This window comes from Ipomoea nil, unplaced genomic scaffold (genome assembly GCF_001879475.1).
Source record: "Ipomoea nil cultivar Tokyo-kokei standard unplaced genomic scaffold, Asagao_1.1 scaffold3069, whole genome shotgun sequence".
In the NCBI taxonomy this organism is placed as follows: Eukaryota; Viridiplantae; Streptophyta; class Magnoliopsida; order Solanales; family Convolvulaceae; genus Ipomoea; species Ipomoea nil.
Window position 1 is genome coordinate 6,852,061 of NW_017619497.1, and position 23,419 is coordinate 6,875,479.

Sequence of the window (23,419 nt, forward strand, 5' to 3'; positions counted from 1 at the left end):
TCCCAGAAAAAATCCTTATTAACTTGAGTTTAGTAGGGCAAATTACACTCTCTATGAATACACGTAATCGTTATTTAAAAAATAATGCACCAAAAATTTAAAATTTACTGAAATATTAATCAGCTTATTGAAGTGATTTTATTTAATTAAATTGGAACATAATTGATCAATTCACAAATTTTTTAAGAAATGTAAAGCTTTTGTGACATTTATCAAATGTCATGTCATTTGATAGTGCTTGATAACACAATGTGGTCCAAATAGCATTTTTCATTAAAACCACATGATACTTATAAAAAATCGTTGTTGGAAAAAAGTTGTTGGTCCCTAAAATAATAGTGTGTTGCAAATCTAGTACAGAGTATTTTAAAAAAATATTACTGTGTTTCGTATGTACTCATTAATTATTTTTGAGAAAATGGTTATTTTGGTCCACCTAAGTAGCTATTTTAGTCCTCCCATCGTGATTATTTTGTGGCACGAGGAACCAAAGTAATAGTTTTTAAAAATACAATTACAATATCAGTTGTTATTTTAGAAATGTGTTGAGTTTGTAAAATTATACTGAGTTATTTTCATTTTTGGTGCCGCGAGTATAAAATTATTTTCACATTTGGTCTTCGACTATTAAAATTTTCATATTTGATCTCACGACATTTAATTTAAATTCTTGTCACATTTGGTCCCTGATTATTAAAATTATTAAATTTGATTCCACAACTTTTAAATTCTTGTCACATTTCGTCCACAATTATTAAAATTTTTATATTTAACCCCATGACTTTTAAAATATTACCACATTTAGTCGTTGACTATTTTGTGGGGGAGGGGGGGGGGGGAGGGGGGGGTACCCAGTGGCTCTAGCCTCTATTCTCTGAGGCCAACAACTTTCTATTAGTCCTCATGATGTTGCTAATTTCTTCCGGATAAGTACTGAATTCAACCCACTCACATTTTCTTCTTGGCGCCACTTTAGCTAGCCAGTCAGCGATCATGTTCTTCTCTTGTCCCACGACAATTAAAATGTCCAGACTTTGTCCCACGACTATTAAATCTTTATCACATTTAGTACTCAACTATTAAAATTTACAAATTTGATAAAAATTTAAGTCTAATTTTTTTTTACTGATATCGTGGATATGATTAGGTATAAATTTTTGTAATCTTTACTTTTACATTCTCCGAGGGGACCGAGCGTAATATATAAAAGTGCTTTAAATTTGTATATAATGCAATCAAACTTCGATTAAATAAGCATTCTCTCTCTCTTTTTACTAAAAATAAGCTTTCTCCTAGAAACTCTAAATTCAATTAACAAATTGTGAATATATTAACTAAGCATATTGTGCATATGAATGATATGATTGTGTACAAATTTAGTGGTTACAAACAAAACAACTAAGACGGTTTTCAACAAAGTAATGACTATGCTATTAGTTGCCCCGACCCCCACCGCCCCGACCCCCACCACCGCCCGCCCAATTGTAGAGCTAAGGAAAATTTAATTTCTCATTAGGATCAACTATCAACGTCACATTATCATGGATGGGCGTCTTTAGTCAAGTTGATTAAACAATTTGTTTGATAATCATAAAGTATGAGCAGTTTAGTTGGTTACAAGGATAAAATTTAAAAAAAAGAATTATCAGGGATCAAGTTTCACCAGTGACATGTGATTTTTTAAAAATAACAAGTCACCTTTAAATAGTGACTAGGATAAAAAAAAAAATAGGTGAAAAGTGAACATGACTAACACAGAAACGAAAAAAATGCAATTTTTCCTTAATTTATACTCCGTGATATACTATTTGTAATTATGAGTAACGTTTAGGTACAAACACTGTATTAGCCTCCTTGATCATATCACGGGGCAAATCTCCAATAAGCAAACCCAACAGCTTGACTAGTGGAAAAGAGGACTTTTCAAGAACAAAATCATCTTCCTCGTACTGAAAAAAGTTGTGAACAATTTTGTATGAATTAATTTTTTAAGATAACGAGAAAAATGGATATTACTATACAATAATTCGTATTAGGTAAATTTTAATCTTATGTAATAATATAATATGCACCAGTAAATAGTATTAGGGGTGTAAATGAGCCGAGCTGCTCGCGAGTCGCTCGTGAGCGGTTCGGTTAACGCTCGACTCGAACTCGGTTAAAATTGAGCTCGGCTCGAGCTCGAGTAGCTCGTGGATTAAACGAGCACGAGCCGAGCTTAGGTATTGTAGGCTCGCGGCTCGACGAGCCGTTCGCGAGCCTTATAATATATTATATAATATATAATATGTAATATAATTATATTATATTTAGTATATAAAAATAATAATTAGGGGAGTGAAATTAAAATACTTTAATAATTATGTATGGATAAAAGTCATAAAACAAAGTAGTTTAAATTTTGAATCAAACAGGTCAAATTTGATATCAAAATTGACCTCAAATTCGAGCCTAAACTCGAGCTCGAACAATCGAGCTGCTCGAGCTCGAGCAGCTCGACAATTGCCGAGCTCGAGCTCGAGCATCAATTCACGAGCTCGAACGAGCTCGAGCTCGAGCTCGAGAAGTGCTATCATTAACGAGCACGAGCATGAGCCTACCCAGACTCGGGCTCGGCTCGGCTCGTTTACACCCCTAAATAGTATTAGGAATTGAAGACTCAATTTATATGAAATATTTTAATTTTTATACAAGGAGACTTGTTAAATATTGGAAAATTTTAAGATACAATAAAATATTCTACCCCTGTGAAGATAGTAAAAATATTAAAGATATGATACATTTTATAATTTGATCATTATTTTTGCATACTACACTGATATTTAAATCTTACAAGATCCGAGTAATTCACTGATTGATCATTAATCGAGTCTTAATCCGATCCGATTTTAATTCGAACTCATTATTTAATTCATTCTTTGAATTCCATCAAATTACAAAATATATTTAATTTCTTATTACGTTATTGTGATTCAGATCACATAAAAAAAAGTGACAGAATTACGCCTGTGCACATGTGCTCTCTGCTCTTTGTATTTTCTCGCAAAGTCTTCTCCTCCTTGTCTCATACATATAGCACTACTCCATATATATTCATCAAAAGTCAGACATATACATACAAAATTGAAATTTGAATTTCAGAGCCTTACGCAAAGATTTTTTGATCATCCCTACCCACCCCCTTCCTCCATATATGTCTTCTCTAACATCTCCTAATAACGCCTCCACCTTTCATACTACCAAATGGTTATACGCCCGCAGAAAGCTGAGGTTTTTCAGTAGAATCCGACGGCTCCTCCTGCACGTCAAGGCTTCCCCGAAGGAATACAGGCCGCCGGATGATGATGGTGTGATCGGAGGAGGAAAGAGAGAGGAGGGAGTAGTTATGGAGAGGAAAGCAGAGAGCGATGGCGGTTGGGCGGTTTTGCAGAAGTCCGTGAAGAAACTTCACTTCGGGAGCTGGGAAGAGAAGGAGGCGGCGGCGATGGAGATTAAGACGGTGGCGCAGCAGGACTTGAAGCGGCGGAAATCCATGGCGGAGCTCGGCGTTATTCCGCCGTTGGTGTCCATGTTCGCCTCTCAGGTGGCGGAGCGACGGAGGTTGGCGGTTCAAGCATTGGTTGAACTCGCAAATGGCTCGTACACGTAAGCTCATCATTATTTTCCTAATTTCATTTATTCATTTAAATTCTTTCTCTTCATTTTTAATTCCATTTTTCTCTTCTAATTTTGTCTATACAATTAATCAATTATTTATAAATAAATAAACACAGAAAGACAACACAGTTAAGTTGGTTCATGATTGACTTAATAATCAGAAGATTATAAGTTTCTAGGCTAATTTCTGATTCACATTCAAGAAAATATAATTTGTATTAGATCATTTACACTACTATTGAATTATACAAAATGTGACTTGTATTTTTTTTTCTAAAAATATTCGAAAATTATGAGTTGATGTAATGGAGTTAGGCCAGGTTTGTTGAAAAATACGAAGATAATATTTTGGCAGACGGGCATTACATAATTTGAGACTAAAAAAATTGTTGGGTGTACCGAAAAATGTTAATGCGAATTAAATCAGGTTTAATTATCATTAATGAGGGTTAAGTTAGTGGGATTCAGTGCATTCATGACGTGGCATCATGCTATTGGGTCTATAACTAACTAGTAACTACTCAGAAGGAATCTAACCAAATAACCATAATGGGCCCCGAGTGGCCATTTTTGACTTAAGCACGTGACGGCTGCCACTGCCCCACTGCAGGGCACGGCTGCAATCCTCTGTTTCTCGGCCTATATTATGGTAAATCCTAAAAAATTTATGATACTGAGAATAGTTAAAATGTCACAACTTTATAATTCTAGTTAATAATAAATTATAATGAGTTATATAGACAATTTTTATGAAAAGTTAAATTTAAAATTTTACTATTGTCTAATGAATTTGATTGGACTGTCATTACTGTATTTTTAATTATACGGAGTAATAATTGTTGGCTTAAGAGATGATGTTATGGTTAGATGAGTCAAATTGACTTTGTAGTGGAGGACTAAGAGCTTCCACCCCGGCCCCCTTTTTCCAAGTTACTAATCAAGTTGCTACTGACCCATAATCATCAATTGACTTACTCGGAATATTGATACATCAAGTAATAATTTAATATTAAATATAAGTGACCAAGTAATAATTCTCTTGGTATAAAATAAAAAGAGATGAATTTCAATAAAGATTTTTTCAAAGTGTACAATAGTGCAAAGAATAAGGTCTTGTAAATATGATGGCTGGATTAATCTCTTTTTAAGTAATTTCAGCCGAATTATCTTAGTCATTTTATACTAAATGTAGAGTATTTATATATGTATAGATGTTTGTGGTCAAATATTTCAATTTATGTGTATGCAGTAACACCCTTGAAAGAGTTGTCACCTAAATGAGATTTGATTAAAACTCAACCGAATTAGTATTAATTCAACTTAATGGATTATTCTTAGTTTCTCACCTTAGAGGGTGCATGTGGATATATAGTATTGTTTATTGTATATGAGCTTATAATTATTATATATTTATATTGTTAATTAATTGTTATTGAGCCCCACAAGTTTAGCTGACAGTGAACTATGGGCATTGGTAGGAGGAGACAAGTTATTCTTTCCTGGCTGTAGGAATATAGATATTAACATATCATTTAAAAATACTATATCTTTAGCTCTTAGGTAATTGAAAATGCAGTGTTGACCTTCAAATTTCAATGCAGATCTGATTTGGAGAATCATGTTGACTTCTGTGCATAGTTTTCATCTGTATACGGCATATTTATTTAATTTCATTTGGACCACCATTATAGGAAATATGAACTTGCCTAACACAGCTTATTCATTAGCAAGAACATTAATTGGTCTAATTAATCACTAAGTAATTAGCTAGATGATTTTTTTTTTGTTTGGTCAAGAGAAAACCCGCAGTCATTATATATCTGGTGTACACTGAGTAAACTTCCCATTGTGATCCTAGCTGACAATGAGTTACAATGAGCTAGCTAGCTCAAACCAAGAAAATCAATAGGCTGCTTCTATTAAAAGTCAAACTTGTAATTTTATAGTTACCGATTATACAGTCTAACCAATTTGGTTGGAGTTACTGATTTCTTGTTTGTGTTTCCAGGAACAAGGCTCTAATGGTGGAGGCAGGACTGCTATCAAAATTCCCAGAAAAAATGGACATTTCGGAGGAGTCGACAAGGCAAGAATTTGTACAGCTCCTACTTTCAATAACATCCTTAGCCAACGCCCAGTTACCTGCGATCAACACATCAAGAATCGTTCCGTTTCTCGTCAGCATCCTCGAATCAAGCACAAACAACGACACCATAGAATTATGCTTATCAACACTGCACAACCTGTCTTCAGTTCTGGAAAACGCAGGAATCTTGGTTAAAAACGGAGTGGTCAGCATCCTCTTGAACTTAAGTTCAATTAAGGAAGTTTCAGACAAGGCCCTGGCAGTACTAGGAAACCTGGCTGTAACCTTAACCGGCAAAAAGGCTCTGGAAGAGAGCCCTGTGATGCCCGAGAGCCTAATCGAGATAATGACATGGGAAGAAAAGCCAAAATCCCAGGAACTATCAGTATATATTCTGATGATTCTGGCTCACCAGAGCTCAGTTGAGAGGGAGAAAATGGCGAAGGCGGGAATCGTGGCGGTTCTGCTTGAAGTGGCGCTGTTGGGGAGTGCATTGGCTCAGAAACGGGCGCTGAAACTGCTGCAATGGTTCAAGGATGAGCGGCGGAGCAGAATGGGGCCTCATTCGGGGCCGCAGATGAGAAGAGCGACGACCCTGGGTTCGCCGGTGCATCCCAGGGAAGTGGACGAGGGGAAGAGGTTGATGAAGAGTATTGTGAAGCAGAGCTTGTATAAGAACATGGAAACCATTACTCGGCGAGCCAACGGGGAAGGAGAGTCGTCATCGGCGGCCAGGCTTAAGGCGGCTTTGGTCAGTAGTTCTAGCTCTAAGAGCTTGCCTTACTAGGGTGAGATGATCAGAGTTGATATATGTTTCTTGTTTTAGTTTCATGTACTTGTGCACTGCTGGTGTGCACCTCTGATCTGGTCTGTATATCAAATGAAAAACAACATTTTATTGAAGAGAAATCATCATTTTATTTTAATCTATTTGTGAAACCAAATGTTCCGGCTTAGGTTCCATCCAAAATCTGAATTGAACATTCAGTATGTAAATTGTGAATAATTAATATATAAATTGTATATTTTTACTCGGGTCCAGCTTGCCATGGCATAACTGTCGTGTCTCAAGGAATTGGGCTAAATATGGGCATGTAAGATGAGAAGGTTTGGTGAGCATTTTATATATATATTGGGTGGGGGACTACCATACCTTAGCTTGTACATTTTAAGTTTCAATATTTTATAAGTTATTTGTGGACTGGGCTGCTAAGGCAAAATGAGTTTGGTTGTGCACATCTATCCAGCCCGAGAATGATAATGGTGTCATTATATTGACTTCCTCTTAGCTTGGGGCTTCTTCTTCTATTACCATGCGCATGGTGCATACGGTTCAAAACGACATCGTTTTGATTAAAAACACGCGTCCCATTTAAAAAAAAAAAATCAGGTTCGACTCTCAGCAATAGCATTATTGTGGATATATAGTTATGAAATTGTGGATATATAGTTATGAAATTGTGGTTATATAGTTATGAATTAATGGATATTTAGTTCATTCATTGTGGATATTTAGTTCAATCATATATTGTGGATATTTAGTTCATTCATTGTGGATTTTTACTTCATTCATTCATTCATTGTGAATTTTTACTTCATTCATTCATTCATTGTGGATTTTTACTTCATTCATTCACTGTGGATATATAGTTATGAAATTGTGGTTATATAGTTATGAAATTGTGGTTATATAGTTATGAATTTATGGATATTTAGTTCATTCATTGTGGATATTTAGTTCAATCAAATATTGTGGATATTTCGTTCATTCATTGTGGATTTTTACTTCATTCATTCATTCATTGTGGATTTTTACTTCATTCATTCACTGTGGATATATAGTTATCAAATTGTGGTTATATAGTTATGAATTTCTGGATATATAAAAATGCTATTGCTGGGAATCGAACCTGATTTCTTCTTTAAGTGGGACGCGCGTTTTTTTTAAACCAAAACGGCGCCGTTTTGCAACCGTATGCACCTTGCAAGGTGCATTCGGTTGCACAGCATAATTTGCGGGCAAACTATATCTTGCACCGCGGTGCATAATCGATTATGCACCGCGCATCTAAACAACGTTGTTTTATTTAATGAAAAGAAATAGAATCTTTGCAAAAAATAACTCTGTTCTTCAGTTTCATTTTGTATACACTGCAGTTTCAGTTCAATACAACTACAGTTTCATTTCAACATAACTACAGTTTCATTCAATATTTATACACTCAAATATGTAGAAATGTTATTTAATTTTATTTTATATACATTATAGTTTCATTAAAACACAACTACATGATCATTTTAATATAATTACAGCTTCATTGTACAATATACACTCAAATATGTGAAATGGTATTCAGTTTCATTTCATATATACTGTAGTTTCATTTCATCACAATTACAGTATCATTTTGATATAACTGCAGTTTCATTTGATAATATAAAAATAATACGTGAGACAGTGTCGGTTTAGACGTACTGTAATGTCACTTCGTTATAACTGTAGAAACGGCACCGTTTTGACGCGCGGTGCATAATCGATTATGCATCGCGGTGCACGATGTTACTGGAGACTTGGAGGATTATATTTTGAGCAATTCTATGTCCATCTCTAAGTTAAAAAACTTCAAAACTACTTGAAATTTTATTGTTTTCTGAGCTTCGTATTCACGTACAAATGTAAATAATAAGTGGCAATAATATAATTAACATCAAATTATTGGTTATCTAGACATAAGCAATATTTTTGTACTCCGTAACATATTTTATAATTGATAAAATTACACCCCGTACAAATTACTACCATCTCCTTTCATATTATTAGAAAAATAAATAGTATAGTTAGAACTTTTTAACCATAACTCTCTCGTTTTTCAAGAGAGAAAATTCTCTTTGTTTTCTTGATTCTTTGTAATTGATATTTAATTATAACAACTTATCGTTTCTAGTAAAAAATATTCTACAATAATTATTCTCTGTTATTGTTTTTATAAGGTTGAATTCAAAATCCCTATTACGACAGAGCATTTGAGAAGATTAAATCATAATACCTCAATTGAACATATAGGTTATATATTTGTTTACTGCTTACTATAATTATTCTCTAAACTGTAGGGGCGGATTAGAGGATCAACGCATGTCTCGCTTGCGTATAGTAAGTCTGTGTTGGTGGAGCCAAGTCTGCATGGAAAATTTTCGACATTCCCACAGCTTTTTTCTTAATAACATTATTCATCATTTCAAAAAGCAAGAAAAAGCAGGTCCACCATTTTCCAATAACCAAACAATTTTATTTTGCGTGTATCAAAAAGTTTAATTTCCAGATTCCCACAGCTTTTCCTTGACACTCGGCAATTCAATCCCATACGAAAACAAAATTATTAGAAATACGAGGTCAATTTTCCAATAAAATCTTGACAACTACTAACTTACTTCATAAGGCAATCGATTTATTCATATTGCACCTGATACAATCCCAAAGCTTTTTGAACTATATCTTGTGTTTGATCAAAAATTTATATTAATGTATGTCAAGTATAAGTTGGACAGTTGGCTTAGCGAGTAGTGTTACTCAAAATTATAAAATTTCTGACCACTTGAAAGTGATCTTAAATCAAGTTGAAAGTAAAAAGTGGTTGGAATAAATAGCAATAAAGATTTCTCCGGATACCAAAAGTGGTCGGAACAAGACTTTCGACTTGATTTAAGATCACAATTCTATAATTTCCAACAGCGTAAGAACAATGTTTCAAGTTTGACTCTGATGGGAGATTGGAAGTTGTCTATATATTAATCTTATCTGTTTGAGATAATCAACTATATATATATATATATATATATATATATATATATATATATATATATATATATATGAACAATGTAAATCTTGATTTACTTCTTTGTAGTTCTTTATCGGTTATGGTTAAAAGACAAGTTTTACCTAGAACGCACATTTTAACGTGTATTATGCAGTGCTAGTACAATATATTGTATGCAACACCTGTAGTGTGGACGCTAATAAAGATTAACAACCAAGTATGCATCATGTATGGATTAATAATTCTACCCCATTCCACACGGCAAAAAAGCATGCATGCATGCATTTAACATTAATATTATCTCTAACATTTGCCCTATAAATAATCAAGGCTGGTGACCACAAATCCTCACAAAACTTCACACCATCCCCTAAAAACCTAGCTTGCTTCTCTAGCTACACCATAATGGCCTACAAATTCATTCTCGCATTCCTTTTTCTCTTCGGGGCGTGCGCTTTTGAAGCCACTTCCCGAACCCTTGAAGAGGCATCCTTGCTCCAGCGCCACGAGGAGTGGATGGCTCACCATTCACGTTCTTACAGGGATCATGTTGAAAAGGCCAAAAGATTTAAGATATTCAAACAAAACTTAGAGTACATTGAGTCTTTCAACAAAGCAGGCAACGGATCTTATAAGTTAGGCCTCAATAAATTTTCAGATTTGAGTCACGAGGAGTTCCGGTCCATGTTTCTTAATGAAGACAACATATTCTTCCACCCTAATAGGTTTCCAAGAAGAAACCCTATTGGAAATGGGAGCCATGTTGGTGAAGCTTCAGACAGCTTGGACTGGAAAAAGAAGGGAGCTGTCACTGAAGTCAAAGATCAATCTCAGTGTGGTAAGTAACAGACATATATTCTCTTCTTCATACTGTATATATCTACTAAATTTATTCATAAACACACAAATCAAACACATGCATAACTACATGTACACAACACACGCACGGGGCAACTCCAACAAAATTAGTCTGACTATAGGTATCCATAATGTTTTAAGTTTGACTCCCTTTGAGAGCTAGGTTGTTGGCCTTCTTGGTAAGTTCGACTTCCCATGTAAGTGGCTATTAGATGGCCTTCTAGCTTGAGTTGAGCCACTCAACTATGAACATACTAGGCTGGTTTACTTCCATATGGTCCTTTGACCGTCAAAGCCACAAGACAAGATTTGCTAGATGTATACTCTCGAATAGTGGCTATGAGTTTCTCTTGTCATCCAAAAAAAAAAAACACACACAAAAGCTTCTAATTGTGGCTTGTTTTGATGATATGGATGTTCAGGTGCATGTTGGGCGTTCACAGCGATTGCAGCAGTGGAAGGAATACATCAGATTAAGACTGGAAACTTAGTTTCCCTGTCAGAACAACAACTTCTAGATTGCGACGAGAGAAGCTATGGCTGCAATGGGGGCATGATCACCGAGGCATTCCAATCAATACAAGATATGGGGGGCCTTGTATCCGAATCCGAATACCCATACCAAGGCTCTCAGGGCATGAGTTGCAACAATCAAGGCTCCCCAGTGGCAAGCATCACCGGATTTAATGAAGTGGCGCAGGGCGAATCCGCACTGCTTCAGGCCGTGACCAACCAACCGGTCTCCGTCGGAATCACCATCGGCGGGATGGCATTCCAGCACTACTCCACCGGCGTCTTCAACGGCGAGTGTGGGAGCGGGTTCCACCATGCAGTGACCGTAGTGGGTTATGGGACTAGCAAGGAAGGAGAAAAGTATTGGCTGATAAAGAATTCATGGGGAACAAGCTGGGGAGAAGAAGGGTATATGAGAATGGCGAGAGACACTTCTGAGGGAGGACTCTGCGGCCTTGCCACTAGGGCTGCTTACCCTACTGCTTAGTTACTACTCCCTCTGTCCCATTTTGCCTGTCCTGTTTACTATTCATTGGTCAATTCAACTCTTCCTTCATTGCTTATTTTCTTTAGTAATTTTTAATTATTTTTAAATTTGATTTTTTTATGTTTAATAGTACTTTTAATGTAGTTTCTAAATATATAAATTTTATATACTAAAAATAAATTTAATATTATGAAAAATTGAAGTAAAAATAGCTTCAGTCAAGCCTCGTTAACCGAACTAGACAAACAAAATGGGACGGAGGTAGTATAAATTAAAGCCATATTTTATCAAAGTTTGGATAATTTATTAAATATATAGTACTATGCAAAATGAAACTATTGTATCTGGCTAAAAAAAAAAAAACTATTGTATCTGGATTATGAAATATATTAAGATAAGAAATTCCCATCAAAATAAAAATATATTAAGATAAGAAATTAACATATATAAGGTCAATATTTATTAATGATATGTTTTTTTATTCTTGGTCTTTGTATCTAATTAATTTTCATACGTAAAATATATTCGAGCATTTAGGATGATGTAAGGGTCAAATTCTGGTGCCCACAAGAAATCTGTCCATTTTAATTGGACATAATTCTCACACTGCGCCGCCGAGGTTCGAAACTTGGTCTCTCCTTCTAAATACTGCTCACTGAGCCATTAAACTAAACCCGTGCGGGCACGTAAACTATATTATATACTCGAGCTAAGCGTGCTTGATAATTAAATGCATTTGGTTGTTTAATTGGTTGGTTTTGTGATAATTATAAACTATTTAATACTTTAATAGTTAATATTAAAATAGTAAATATTAATCTAAAATGATCTATGAGTTTGAACAATTTAGAGTTATTTCGCTCAAAACGATGTCGTTTTGACTGAAATAACGCATTTAAAAAAAATGAAACAATAGTTAATCGGCAGATTAGGAGACCTAGTCGGTGCCTAGGAAGCTTAGTCGGTGCCTAGAAGGCCTAGTCGGCGTCTAGGCGGTCAGCGCCTAGGCGGCACTTAGGCAGCCTAGTCGGCTAGGCACCTAAACCACCGATTATGGTGATACGCTTGGCGGCCAGCCAGCGCCGATTAATCGATGCCCAGACAGGATTTTTGCAACACTAATATATATAGACACGTGAGTGTCGGCAAATAGTCAATTTAGATGTCGGGCTCTAGACGATTCTAATGATATTGAAAATGTAAATTTAAATAAAAAATTAAATAAATATAAACACCACGACTTTTAAAATGAAAATGCAATAAGTTGATATCAATAATTAAGGTATTGGGCGAGTTTGGTAACATAATTAGTTTAATTATTAGTCAATTTTAGCTTGTTTGACAATTATTAGTAGTTTGACTTGGTTAAACAATCAATATAAGTGTTTGTTTAATGCTTTTTGCAACAGTTTATTGTTTCAAAATGTTAAAACTCAAAAAGCTACTAAAAGGGATTTTTTCCATCACTTTTTGAGAAAATAAATTATACCTTAAAAAGATCATTTTGCATATAATCAGCTATCAACTAACAACTAATTTACCAAACATCTTTCTACAACTAGACAATGCTATCAACTAGTTAAACCACTAACCCAATCCGCTAACAGCTATATATCAACTAACAACTAGTTACGAAATACCTCATTTAAAATAAATTTTTCAACTTCAGTGATGAAGGATTAATATTGATGTAGAAGGGTATTTCTGTACTTTCCTTCTCTCTTTCTCTCCTGGCAGTTATAACTGCTTCTGTTCTGGACTATATGTAATCTGCTCTTTGATTCATTCAATACAACAGTAACAAGCTTCTCTTTTCTCTCTTCGACTTCTCTCCCTATGAACTCTCATCATCCAAATCCCAGCCTAGCTTACTGATTCCTACATGGTATCAGAGCTTCCTTTCAGCTACACAGCCGCAGTAACCATGGATCGAAATGCCACCGGAGGAAATTCTGCTGGAAGTGCAGCAGGAGCAGCCACTCCGGTCAGTCAGATCCAAGCTAACCAGAATCCGGTTTACAGAGTAGATGAACTGGATGATCCTTTGTATCTTCACGCAACAGAGAATCCAAACACCATACTTGTCTCTCCTCCTCTTACTGAGAGCAATTATGCAGCCTGGAGCAGGTCCATGAAGATTGCGCTTGACATGAAGAAAAAATTTGCATTCGTTACTGGTACGATTCCCTGTCCAGCTCAGTCAGATGCTAGATATGGAACTTGGAAGAGGTGCAACGATATTGTTTGCGCCTGGATCTTACGTTCACTCAGTCCATCCATTGCTGAGAGTGTGTTGTACTTCGAGGTAGCAGAAGAGATCTGGAATGCTTTGAGGAAAAGATATTCTCAAGCAGATCCACACAAGATTGCTGAGATTCAGAATGAGATCTACAGAAGTGTGCAAGGTAATCTATCAATTAATGAGTATTTCACTAGATGTAATGCTCTTTGGGAACAATTGAAAGCTGTTAGACCACTGCCTGTTTGTGAATGTACACCTAGATGCAATTGCACACTTCTGAGCAAAGTTATAAAGGATAGGGAGGATGATCAAGTGATTAGGTTTCTAGATGGCTTAAATGATGAATATGAAACAATCAAATCTAGTGCACTGGTCATGGATCCCCTACATAGTATGGAAAAAGCTCTCAACATGGCTTTGAAGCTGGAGAGAAAGCTCAATGGTTCTAGTGGCTATAAGACCTCTGAAATTGGTCAATCTAATGCTATTCAAAATCAGATTGGAGAGGATCAGAATATTGTGGCAATGACTAGCTCATATAACAAAAAGAAGTTTAATGGCTATGGAGGGAAAAATGTGGCCAAATGCACATATTGTGGAATGAATGGCCATACTATAGACAAATGCTTTAAGAAGCATTGGTATCCACCTGGTTGGATACCTGGTTATAAGACTAAATACAAGCAGAACCAAAGCAATCAGGACAGTCAGCACAGCTTTAGTCCTTCTGTGAATCAAGTTGCAGATGTGGGATTGTCTGCTGACCAGTTTCAGAAGCTGGTTTCTCTCTTGCAAAATCAGAACCAAGGAAGCCAAGCTAACCAAGCTTCCACCAATGCTGCAATTACCATGAGTAAGACTGGAATGAGACAAGAGATCATCAGTTCATCTGCTGATACAGAAGAAGGCAGGTTCATTCCTAAATTCCATATAAATGTTGTCTTAAGTTGTGCAAAAATGTGGATATTGGATTCAGGAGCAACTGATCACATCACTTGCTCTTTGGATTATATTGATAATCATCATAAAGTTCATGGCATTTTTGTTAGAATGCCAAATGGAGATTCTGTGCAGGTGACTCATATAGGAGAAATAAGATTGTTTCCCAATCTTTTGTTGAAAAATGTTTTGTGCATACCCTCTTTTGCTTTCAACATAATATCTGCTAGCAAGCTGACAAAACAAAATGACTGTACTCTTGTCATGAATGCTGATTTGTGTAATATCTAGGGGCTACATGGGATGATGGATGGTTTTTCTAAGGCAAAGGATGGACTCTATCTTCTAAGCCATCCTCCTGTTAAGAGAAATCAGTGTGTTGATTTTGATAAACACTGTAATAGCTTATCTTTGCAAATGTGGCATAATAAACTAGGGCATTACCCTATAGACAAAATTCATAGTCTAAATGGAATAAAGCAGGTTCAATCTCATAAGCCTGCTGATTTTGTATGTGACTCATGTCATTTTTCTAAACAAAAAAGGTTAGCATTTCCCATTAGCAATACAAGAGCTGAAAAATGCTTTGATTTGGTACATTTAGATGTTTTGGGTCCTTTTGCTATTGCCTCACTTAAAAGGGAACATTATTTTCTCACAATTGTTGATGATTACAGCAGATTCACTTGGATACATTTAATGAGAAATAAATCTGAAGTTAAGCAGCTATTTCAGAACTTCTATCAATTTGTGGACACTCAGTTCTCAACTAAAATTAAGGCAGTGAGGTCTGATAATGGAACTGAGTTCTTCATGACATCCCTTTTTAATGACAAAGGGATTGTCCATCAAAAATCTTGTGCTTATACACCTCAGCAAAATGGTATTGCAGAGAGAAAGCACCAGCATATATTGGATGAAGCAAAGAGCAGATTACATATAGTCCATAACAGAAGCAGTTATAACTGCCAGGAGAGAAAGAGAGAAGGAAAGTACAGAAATACCCTTCTACATCAATATTAATCCTTCACCACTTCCCCACATCCCTTAGACAATGTCATATCTTATGAGTCCCTACCACTGCATCACAAAACTTGTGCCTCCTCTATCCTAAACACACATGAACCACAGACTTATAATGAAGCGGCTAAGTCTGAAATGTGGAGAAAGGCAATGCTGACTGAAATAGAAACCTTGGTTGCCAATAATACCTGGATACTCACAGACTTGCCTAAAGGGAAAATACCAATTGGTTGTAAATGGGGTTTTAAAGTGAAACACAAAGCTGATGGCTCAGTGGAAAGATACAAAGCTAGGTTGGTGGCCAAGGGGTATACACAACAAATGGGAATTGACTACACTGAGACTTTTTCACCTGTTGCAAGGATGACTACTATAAGATCATTTCTAGCTGTAGCCATTGCAAGAGGATGGGACATTCAACAATTAGACATAAACAATGCCTTTCTACATGGGGACCTAAAGGAGGAAGTTTATATGGTGTTACCTCCTGGCTTCCACAGTGATAAGCCAAACCAGGTCTGCAAGCTAATTAGGTCTCTCTATGGCCTAAAACAGGCTAGCAGACAATGGAACTCCAAATTAACTACAGCATTGATAGATAATGGTTATCAACAGTCAGCAGCTGATCCATCTCTACTCACTAGAACCTCAGGAGGTTCTTTTACTGCCTTGCTTATCTATGTGGATGATATTCTAGTCACTGGAAATGATTCATCACAAATTACAGCCTTGAAGCAGTTTCTTGACACTGCCTTCAAGATAAAGGACCTAGGGTCATTGAACTATTTCTTGGGGATTGAGACTTTTAGAAGTGATGAAGGGGTCAGCTTGTTTCAGATGAAGTACACTCTTGACATCCTTAAAGAGAATGGTTTTCTCAATTGTAAGCCTGCAAAAAGTCCAGCTACTGCAGGTATCAGATTAGCAAAAACAGAAGGCATTCCCATTGAGAAGCCTGAAGTTTACAGAAGATTAGTTGGCAAATTGTTATATCTAACCAACACAAGACCAGACATATCACATGCTGTGCAGCAGCTCAGCCAGTATGTTGACAAGCCATCTAGCATCCATCTTACTGCTGCTCATAGGGTATTGAGATACCTTAAACATTCACCAGGAAAAGGCTTATTCTATCACAAAGACTCCCATTTGAAGCTGCAAGGTTTCTCAGATTCTGATTGGGCCAATTGCCCAGATTCCAGAAAGTCAGTCACTGGCTATTGCATTTTCCTTGGTACCAACTTGATCTCCTGGAAGACTAAGAAACAGGCCACAATCTCAAGGTCTTCTTCAGAGGCTGAATATAGAGCATTGGCTTCAACTGTTTGTGAGATTCAATGGCTCCATTATTTGCTAGCTGATTTGAAAGTGAAGCTCAATGTTCCAACTGTCCTGTTCTGTGACAATCACTCAGCTATTGCCATTGGAGAAAATCATGTTTTCCATGAAAGAACGAAGCACATAGAGATAGATTGTCACATTGTCAAGCACAAAGTCAGTGAAGGATTGATAAAATTGTTGCCTATTCCTTCTCATAAACAGGTGGCTGATGGATTCACCAAGACTTTGCCTACTCCTGCATTCAACTTGTTTCAACTTAAGCTGGGCCTCCGAGACATCCATGCCCCAGCTTACGGGGGGGTGATGAAGGATTAATATTGATGTAGAAGGGTATTTCTGTACTTTCCTTCTCTCTTTCTCTCCTGGCAATTATAACTGCTTCTGTTCTGGACTATATGTAATCTGCTCTTTGCTTCATTCAATACAACAGTAACAAGCTTCTCTTTTCTCTCTTCGACTTCTCTCCCTATGAACTCTCATCATCCAAATCCCAACCTAGCTTACTGATTCCTACATTCAGCTTATTGGCATCAATAAACTAAACTACAAAGTTGTTTACCAAACACTCATATTAGTTGTTTCAATTGATTGATCAAGCAAGCTAGAGTTTGGCTGAACTCATGTTCACACATGTATGACACTACGTGATTGCGTGTAGCGCTTGCGTCCAACAAACCTCAAGATAGAGGTCGTCTATCGCTAGTCTGTGTTTATGGAGACAAAGTCTCTTTTCTCCACTTTCCCACAGCTTTCTCTTGACAGTTGACCCTCTCTATTTCAATCCCATCTGGAAAGAGTTTTTTGCACTTTTAGTCCCACGACTATAGTGGCACTGGCAGAATTGATCCACGACTTTTGAACCTTGCAATTTTAGTCCACGACTATTGATTTTTTTGCAAAAATGGTCCTTCCGGCCACTTTTCCGTCAAAATTTCACCGGAAAAAAAATTATCTATTTTTAGTCGGGTTAAAATTGACATTTTACTTATCTCAAAAAATTAAAAGAAAAAAATTGATATTTGACTACATACAATATTACTGGGCTACATACTACTGCCCCAGGCAGCGGAGTACATGTACCACTCCAATGCTGCTGCCGGATAACCCAACTAGCCCGGGGAACGTCACGGTCGCTCCGCCGCTTACTGACAGCCCTGCCTGCTCCAGGAACTCTGCCGCCTGGGGCAGTAGTATGTAGCCCAGTAATATTGTATGTAGTCAAATATCAATTTTTTTCTTTTAATTTTTTGAGATAAGTAAAATGTCAATTTTAACCCGACTAAAAATAGATAATTTTTTTTTCCGGTGAAATTTTGACGAAAAAGTGGCCGGAAGGACCATTTTTGCAAAAAAATCAATAGTCGTGGACTAAAATTGCAAGGTTCAAAAGTCGTGGATCAATTCTGCCAGTACCACTATAGTCGTGGGACTAAAAGTGCAAAAAACTCCATCTGGAAAGGTAAAAGAGAAAACAAAAGTAAAGAACGACTTATGAGTTCCATTTTCATATAAATTCTTAATGAATAAGTTGTGTAAAAATGTATCACATAATCTATAGAATATTTTTTATCAATTTATAAAAGACTTATTCATTCTTAATTTGCCAAAAAACTTTTTTCGCAGCGTCTTGTGTTTGGCTCAAACTTTCCACATTCCCACAACTTTTTCTTGGCACTCGGCATTTCAATCCCATACGGCAAAAATAAAAAAATTATAGAAAGACGTGGTCAATTTTCCAATTTAATAAAATCGGTGCCAATATATATATACATGCACGTACTTCACAAGTCAATCAATTTATTCAATAATGAAGTCATCGCAATTGTTTGTAATAAATCATAAACTATATAATCATTGCTTAATCATCTCCGCCATCTGCGGTAGCACTTACTAATACAGTAACACTAAAGAGTTTTGCTACAAAACCTTCCACTTCAATAATAAAAGGCTTTTGATTAGGACAACTTAACAAAATTGATTAGTCTGTTGACTTTGGTAACCATAAGGTTACAAGATCAATCCTCAGTAGGTACCATGATCGAGGTCTTTAATTAGGTGTTTGAGAACCCCCGCTCTCTTCAATGTATCCCTATGGAAGACAAGTTTGTTGTTCCTTATGTCACAAGTGCAATTCTTCCCCAGCACTCTCTTGATTAAACTCGTCGTCGCACATGATCTTCTTAGTAAAGATTATCTTTCTGGTGTGGTTTGTGAACTATTACAGAAAAGTTATTCTATTTTTTTATGTGCATACAAAAAGTAGATTTAATGATACTATTACAATATAATGCAATATCTTGGACAGGACGCAACACCTGTGTGAATGCTAAATAAGATTACAACCAAACTATGTATGGATTAATATTTCTACCCCAGACCACACGGCTACATGCATGCATGCATGCATGCATAAATCATTAAACATTCATATTACATAAAAATTTTGCACTATAAATAGTTGAGAGTAGTGAACTAATATTCTCACAAAATATCCCAACATCTAATTAGCATCTAGAAACCTGCTAGCTTCTCTAGCTAGCTACACCACCATGGCCTTCAAATTCATTCTCGCAATCCTTTTTCTCTTCGGGATGTGCGCTTTTCAAGCCACTTCCCGCACCCTTGATGAGACATCCTTGCTGCAACGCCATGAGAAGTGGATGGCTCATCATGGCCGTTCTTACAAGGATGAGGTTGAAAAGGCCAAAAGATTTACGATATTCAAACAAAATTTAGAGTTTGTTGAGTCTTTCAACAAAGCTGGAAACCGATCTTATAAGTTAGGCCTTAACAAATTTTCAGATTTCAGCAACGAGGAATTTCGTTCCATGTTTCTTAACGAAGACAACATATTCTTCCACCCTATACCTAATAGGTTTCCCAGAGGAAACTCATCCATAGGGAATGGGAATGGGAATAGCGTTGGTGACTCAGACAACTGGGATTGGAGAGAGAAGGGAGCTGTTACTGATGTCAAAGATCAATCTCAGTGTGGTAAGTCATGAATATTTTATTATATGTAAGGTCAACTTAATCAAGTTGGTTCGATTATTAACTTGATAAAATTTCAAGTTTAACTCACAGGTAAAAGCAACGCTGTGCCACTAGCAGTAAAAGCTGGTCTACGAGTTATGAGAAATCTAATCTGGTTTACTTTTATGATCATTTGTCCGCTAGATCATAAGATGTAGTTTATTTAGTGTACACTTTCTGATAGTGACGGCAGGTTTTCTGATTACCTAAAAATTATCTTTTAATTGTGTTATGATGATATGGATGTTCAGGTGCATGTTGGGCATTTACGGCGGTTGCAGCAGTGGAAGGAATACATCAGATAAACACCGGAAACCTAGTTTCCTTGTCAGAACAACAACTTCTAGATTGCGACGAGAGAAGCTACGGCTGCAATGGAGGCATGATCACCGAGGCATTCCAATCGATACAAGATATTGGCGGCCTTGTATCTGAATCTGAATACCCATACCAAGGTTCTCAGGGCATGAACTGCAACAATCAAGGCTCCCCGGTGGCAAGCATCACCGGTTTTAATGAAGTGGAGCAGGGCGAATCCGCCCTGCTACAGGCCGTGACCAACCAGCCTGTCTCCGTCGGAATCACCATCGGCGGGATGGAGTTCCAGCAGTACTCCACCGGCGTCTTTAACGGCGACTGTGGGACCGGGTCCCACCATGCAGTGACCGTGGTCGGATATGGGACGAGCGAGGAGGGAGAAAAGTATTGGCTGATAAAAAATTCATGGGGCACAAGCTGGGGAGAAGAAGGGTATATGAGAATGGCGAGGGACACTTCTGAGGGAGGACTCTGTGGCCTTGCCACTAGGGCTGCTTACCCTACTGCTTAGTTCGTTATTAAATGTTAAACCCAAACTCTAACAATGTTTGGGTAATTAATTAAATATTCGGTACTACTATATGCACTATATACTCATATTGTGCATGCAAAATGGAATTACTGTATCCAAAATATGAAATATATTTACCATTGCAAAAAACATTATATTGGAGTTGAAATTGAAAGTAATATTTTTCTTTGCTTGCGATTTAATTAGTCCATCAAATGCAACCTTTAATATTTTTCTTTAATTATAATCTTGTTTAATCTCGATATTTCATTTGTAAAATAAAAAACATAATTTGAATAGGGTCATGTAGGGAAAATAACTAGGAACAATGTGTTGCAATTGAATAGAAAAAAATTTAAAAAAGAATGTTGTTAAATCTCTATTTTGCAGATGAAATATCAAAACTAACAATGCTATAAAGAATAAAAAAAAATTAAAATATCTATATACTAAGTAAAATTTTAATAGTGTTTTTTTTTTTTTTTTTTTTTTTTGTATTTAACCATTTTTTTTTTTACCTTGAATCCCTTAAGTATTGTACTATACATTTCTCGCATTTGGTTTCAGACAGCTAAATTTTTCACATTTAATTTGTCTTATAATTATCAAAATTATATCACATTTGGTCGTTTTGGTCAATTTTTCAGTCAATACGAATATTTTCCTGACGCGTGATTTTAATTTGGAGGAAATATTTTTATATAATTTCGTACAACAATTACATTGTAGGAAAATAGTATATCAGAAATGGTTACTTAAAGTGTTTTTGTGAGAGTAGCTCCATTATATTGGAATTGGAAGTAAAGATAATTTAAACAGGCTAGGTGAGCAATTTTTCTCTTTCTTTTGAAAAATTATAGCATGGGTTATAGTCTAAGTTTCATTGTGGACCGACTAAAAATAATTTTTAGATTATGTACATGCAGTTGATATATTATGTATTTACAGTTAACAGTTTATGTGTCTGTAAATAAATTAAAGACACATAACATGTTAATTACAGACATATAAAATGGTAACTATAGACACATAAATTGTTAAGAGTATGTTACTGGTGGCACATAATATGTTTATCAACACAAAATAATATTATGTGTCTGCAGTTAACAATTTATGTGTATGTACTATGTAGTCACTATTTTATGTGTCCTTAGTTAACATATTATGTGTCATCAATTTATTTACAGATACATAAACTGATAACTGCAGGTACAGAATATATCAATCGTAAACACATGATTTTTGGATCAGGATCTACAATACAAGATGAACCTTTATGCATGGTATAGCAATTGCTTTCTTTTTCCTTTTATTTGAAGCAAAAACTTATGTGAGACCGTACCATCTCACGAATCTTTGTTTGTGAGATGAGTCGGGTCAAGATAAAATGTAATACTTATACTAGCAAATGTAATACTAAATCAAGAATAAAATATTTATTACTTATATGGGATAACGTAATACTTTTTGAGAAAAAATATAATACTTTTACTTTTTAATGTAAAAGTATTATATTTTTCATCAAAAGTACATTTGTCTTTATAAGTACAACATTACTTATAAAGAAAAATATAATACTTTTAATAAAAAAATATTTTACACAAAAAATATAACTCGATGAAATCTCCTATACTCACACAGCAATCAGCATGCAATTCCTTGTTCATCACACCATTGACTTCAATTCGGAAATTAAGTAAATCAATTTACAAAGAGTTCATGACAGCAAAAAACGACAATTTGCTCAGACTGTATCCTCCTCCATCCCCGCTTTAAATTTAATTTTTTGGGTTTAATACTATTTTTAATGTAATTTCTAAATATATAAGTTTTATATACTAATGTTAAACATATTATTATGAAAAATTGAATTAAAATAATTTCAGTTAATCGAGTCAGATAAACAAAATAGTACCGATAGAGTATATAATTTAATATGATTACGTTATTCATTTTGTGATGCCAGCAATTTCAAAGCCAAAGTCAATGCCCGTTGCCCGGTCGTCGACGACCGTCTTTGTCCATCAATGACTGGACAATTGATTAAAATTTTGCTTCGTTCTCCAGCAAATGGTGTAATTAAGTAATCAACGATCATACTTTTATGCGTACGGTTCAACAATGGAAATATCTTTAACATGGTTTTTATTTTTATTTTTTTATTTATTTATAAGTGCAGTATATTACACTTATCATTTGGTTCGCAGAAAATATTTTAAGGGAAGTAGAATTGAAATTTCATGAAAAAATAATTATTAGGAAGATGAATTTCATTGTTTGGTTTATGGAAAAAGAATTACTGAGAATATTAATTTTATTGTTTGGTTAGATTTGGAATTGTAAGGAATAACGAGTATAAAGACATATGCTCATCTACAAATTAATAAGAGTAATATAATTAAGAAAGAAAACAAGGGTAAGATAGTCAAACCACATCACTTTTTCTTTTCATCTTCCATGAAAAAAACAAAATCCTTGGTCCAACCAAGGATTTTGTTTTCTTCAAATTTGAGAAATTCATTTTGCAATGAAAAATGAAACCAAACACCAAAAAAACAACATTTTCCTCCACTTTAAGGAAAATATTTTCCTTTGA

The 23,419-nt window shown here is 35.5% G+C and overlaps 3 protein-coding genes across 4 annotated transcripts; all 3 read left to right on the top strand.

Moving 5' to 3' along the window:
• Nucleotides 1-3,124: 3,124 nt before the first annotated feature.
• Nucleotides 3,125-6,673, top strand: LOC109164594 (U-box domain-containing protein 7-like). Its single transcript, XM_019313109.1, has 2 exons — nucleotides 3,125-3,645; nucleotides 5,666-6,673. Exons 1-2 carry the CDS (start codon nucleotides 3,194-3,196, stop codon nucleotides 6,528-6,530), a joined length of 1,317 nt encoding a protein of 438 aa, XP_019168654.1. The 5' UTR covers nucleotides 3,125-3,193; the 3' UTR covers nucleotides 6,531-6,673.
• Nucleotides 6,674-9,894: 3,221 nt separating this feature from the next.
• Nucleotides 9,895-11,830, top strand: LOC109165859 (ervatamin-B-like). 2 transcript variants are annotated; one of them, XM_019314817.1, is made up of 3 exons: nucleotides 9,895-10,396; nucleotides 10,839-11,420; nucleotides 11,682-11,830. In XM_019314817.1, the coding sequence occupies exons 1-2, from the start codon at nucleotides 9,964-9,966 to the stop codon at nucleotides 11,414-11,416; spliced, it is 1,011 nt and encodes a 336-aa protein (XP_019170362.1). In that variant the 5' UTR covers nucleotides 9,895-9,963; the 3' UTR covers nucleotides 11,417-11,420; nucleotides 11,682-11,830. The 2 variants fall into 2 exon arrangements, with proteins under 2 accessions (XP_019170362.1, XP_019170361.1); XM_019314816.1 differs by having other exon boundaries at nucleotides 10,839-11,418; nucleotides 11,676-11,830.
• A 7,617-nt stretch (nucleotides 11,831-19,447) lies between these two features.
• LOC109165858 (ervatamin-B-like) lies at nucleotides 19,448-20,992 on the top strand. Its single transcript, XM_019314815.1, has 2 exons — nucleotides 19,448-19,955; nucleotides 20,246-20,992. Exons 1-2 carry the CDS (start codon nucleotides 19,511-19,513, stop codon nucleotides 20,821-20,823), a joined length of 1,023 nt encoding a protein of 340 aa, XP_019170360.1. The 5' UTR covers nucleotides 19,448-19,510; the 3' UTR covers nucleotides 20,824-20,992.
• Nucleotides 20,993-23,419: the final 2,427 nt, after the last annotated feature.

What these genes read in the sequence shown, in the direction of transcription:
- LOC109164594 (XM_019313109.1), top strand. Translation starts at nt 3,194, where the DNA reads ATGTCTTCTCTAACATCTCCTAATAACGCCTCCACCTTTCATACTACC. An exon ending in CTCGCAAATGGCTCGTACAC is followed by an intron (nt 3,646 to 5,665) that starts GTAAGCTCATCA and finishes TTGTGTTTCCAG; the next exon opens with GAACAAGGCTCTAATGGTGG.
- LOC109165859 (XM_019314817.1), top strand. Translation starts at nt 9,964, where the DNA reads ATGGCCTACAAATTCATTCTCGCATTCCTTTTTCTCTTCGGGGCGTGC. An exon ending in CAAAGATCAATCTCAGTGTG is followed by an intron (nt 10,397 to 10,838) that starts GTAAGTAACAGA and finishes ATGGATGTTCAG; the next exon opens with GTGCATGTTGGGCGTTCACA.
- LOC109165858 (XM_019314815.1), top strand. Translation starts at nt 19,511, where the DNA reads ATGGCCTTCAAATTCATTCTCGCAATCCTTTTTCTCTTCGGGATGTGC. An exon ending in CAAAGATCAATCTCAGTGTG is followed by an intron (nt 19,956 to 20,245) that starts GTAAGTCATGAA and finishes ATGGATGTTCAG; the next exon opens with GTGCATGTTGGGCATTTACG.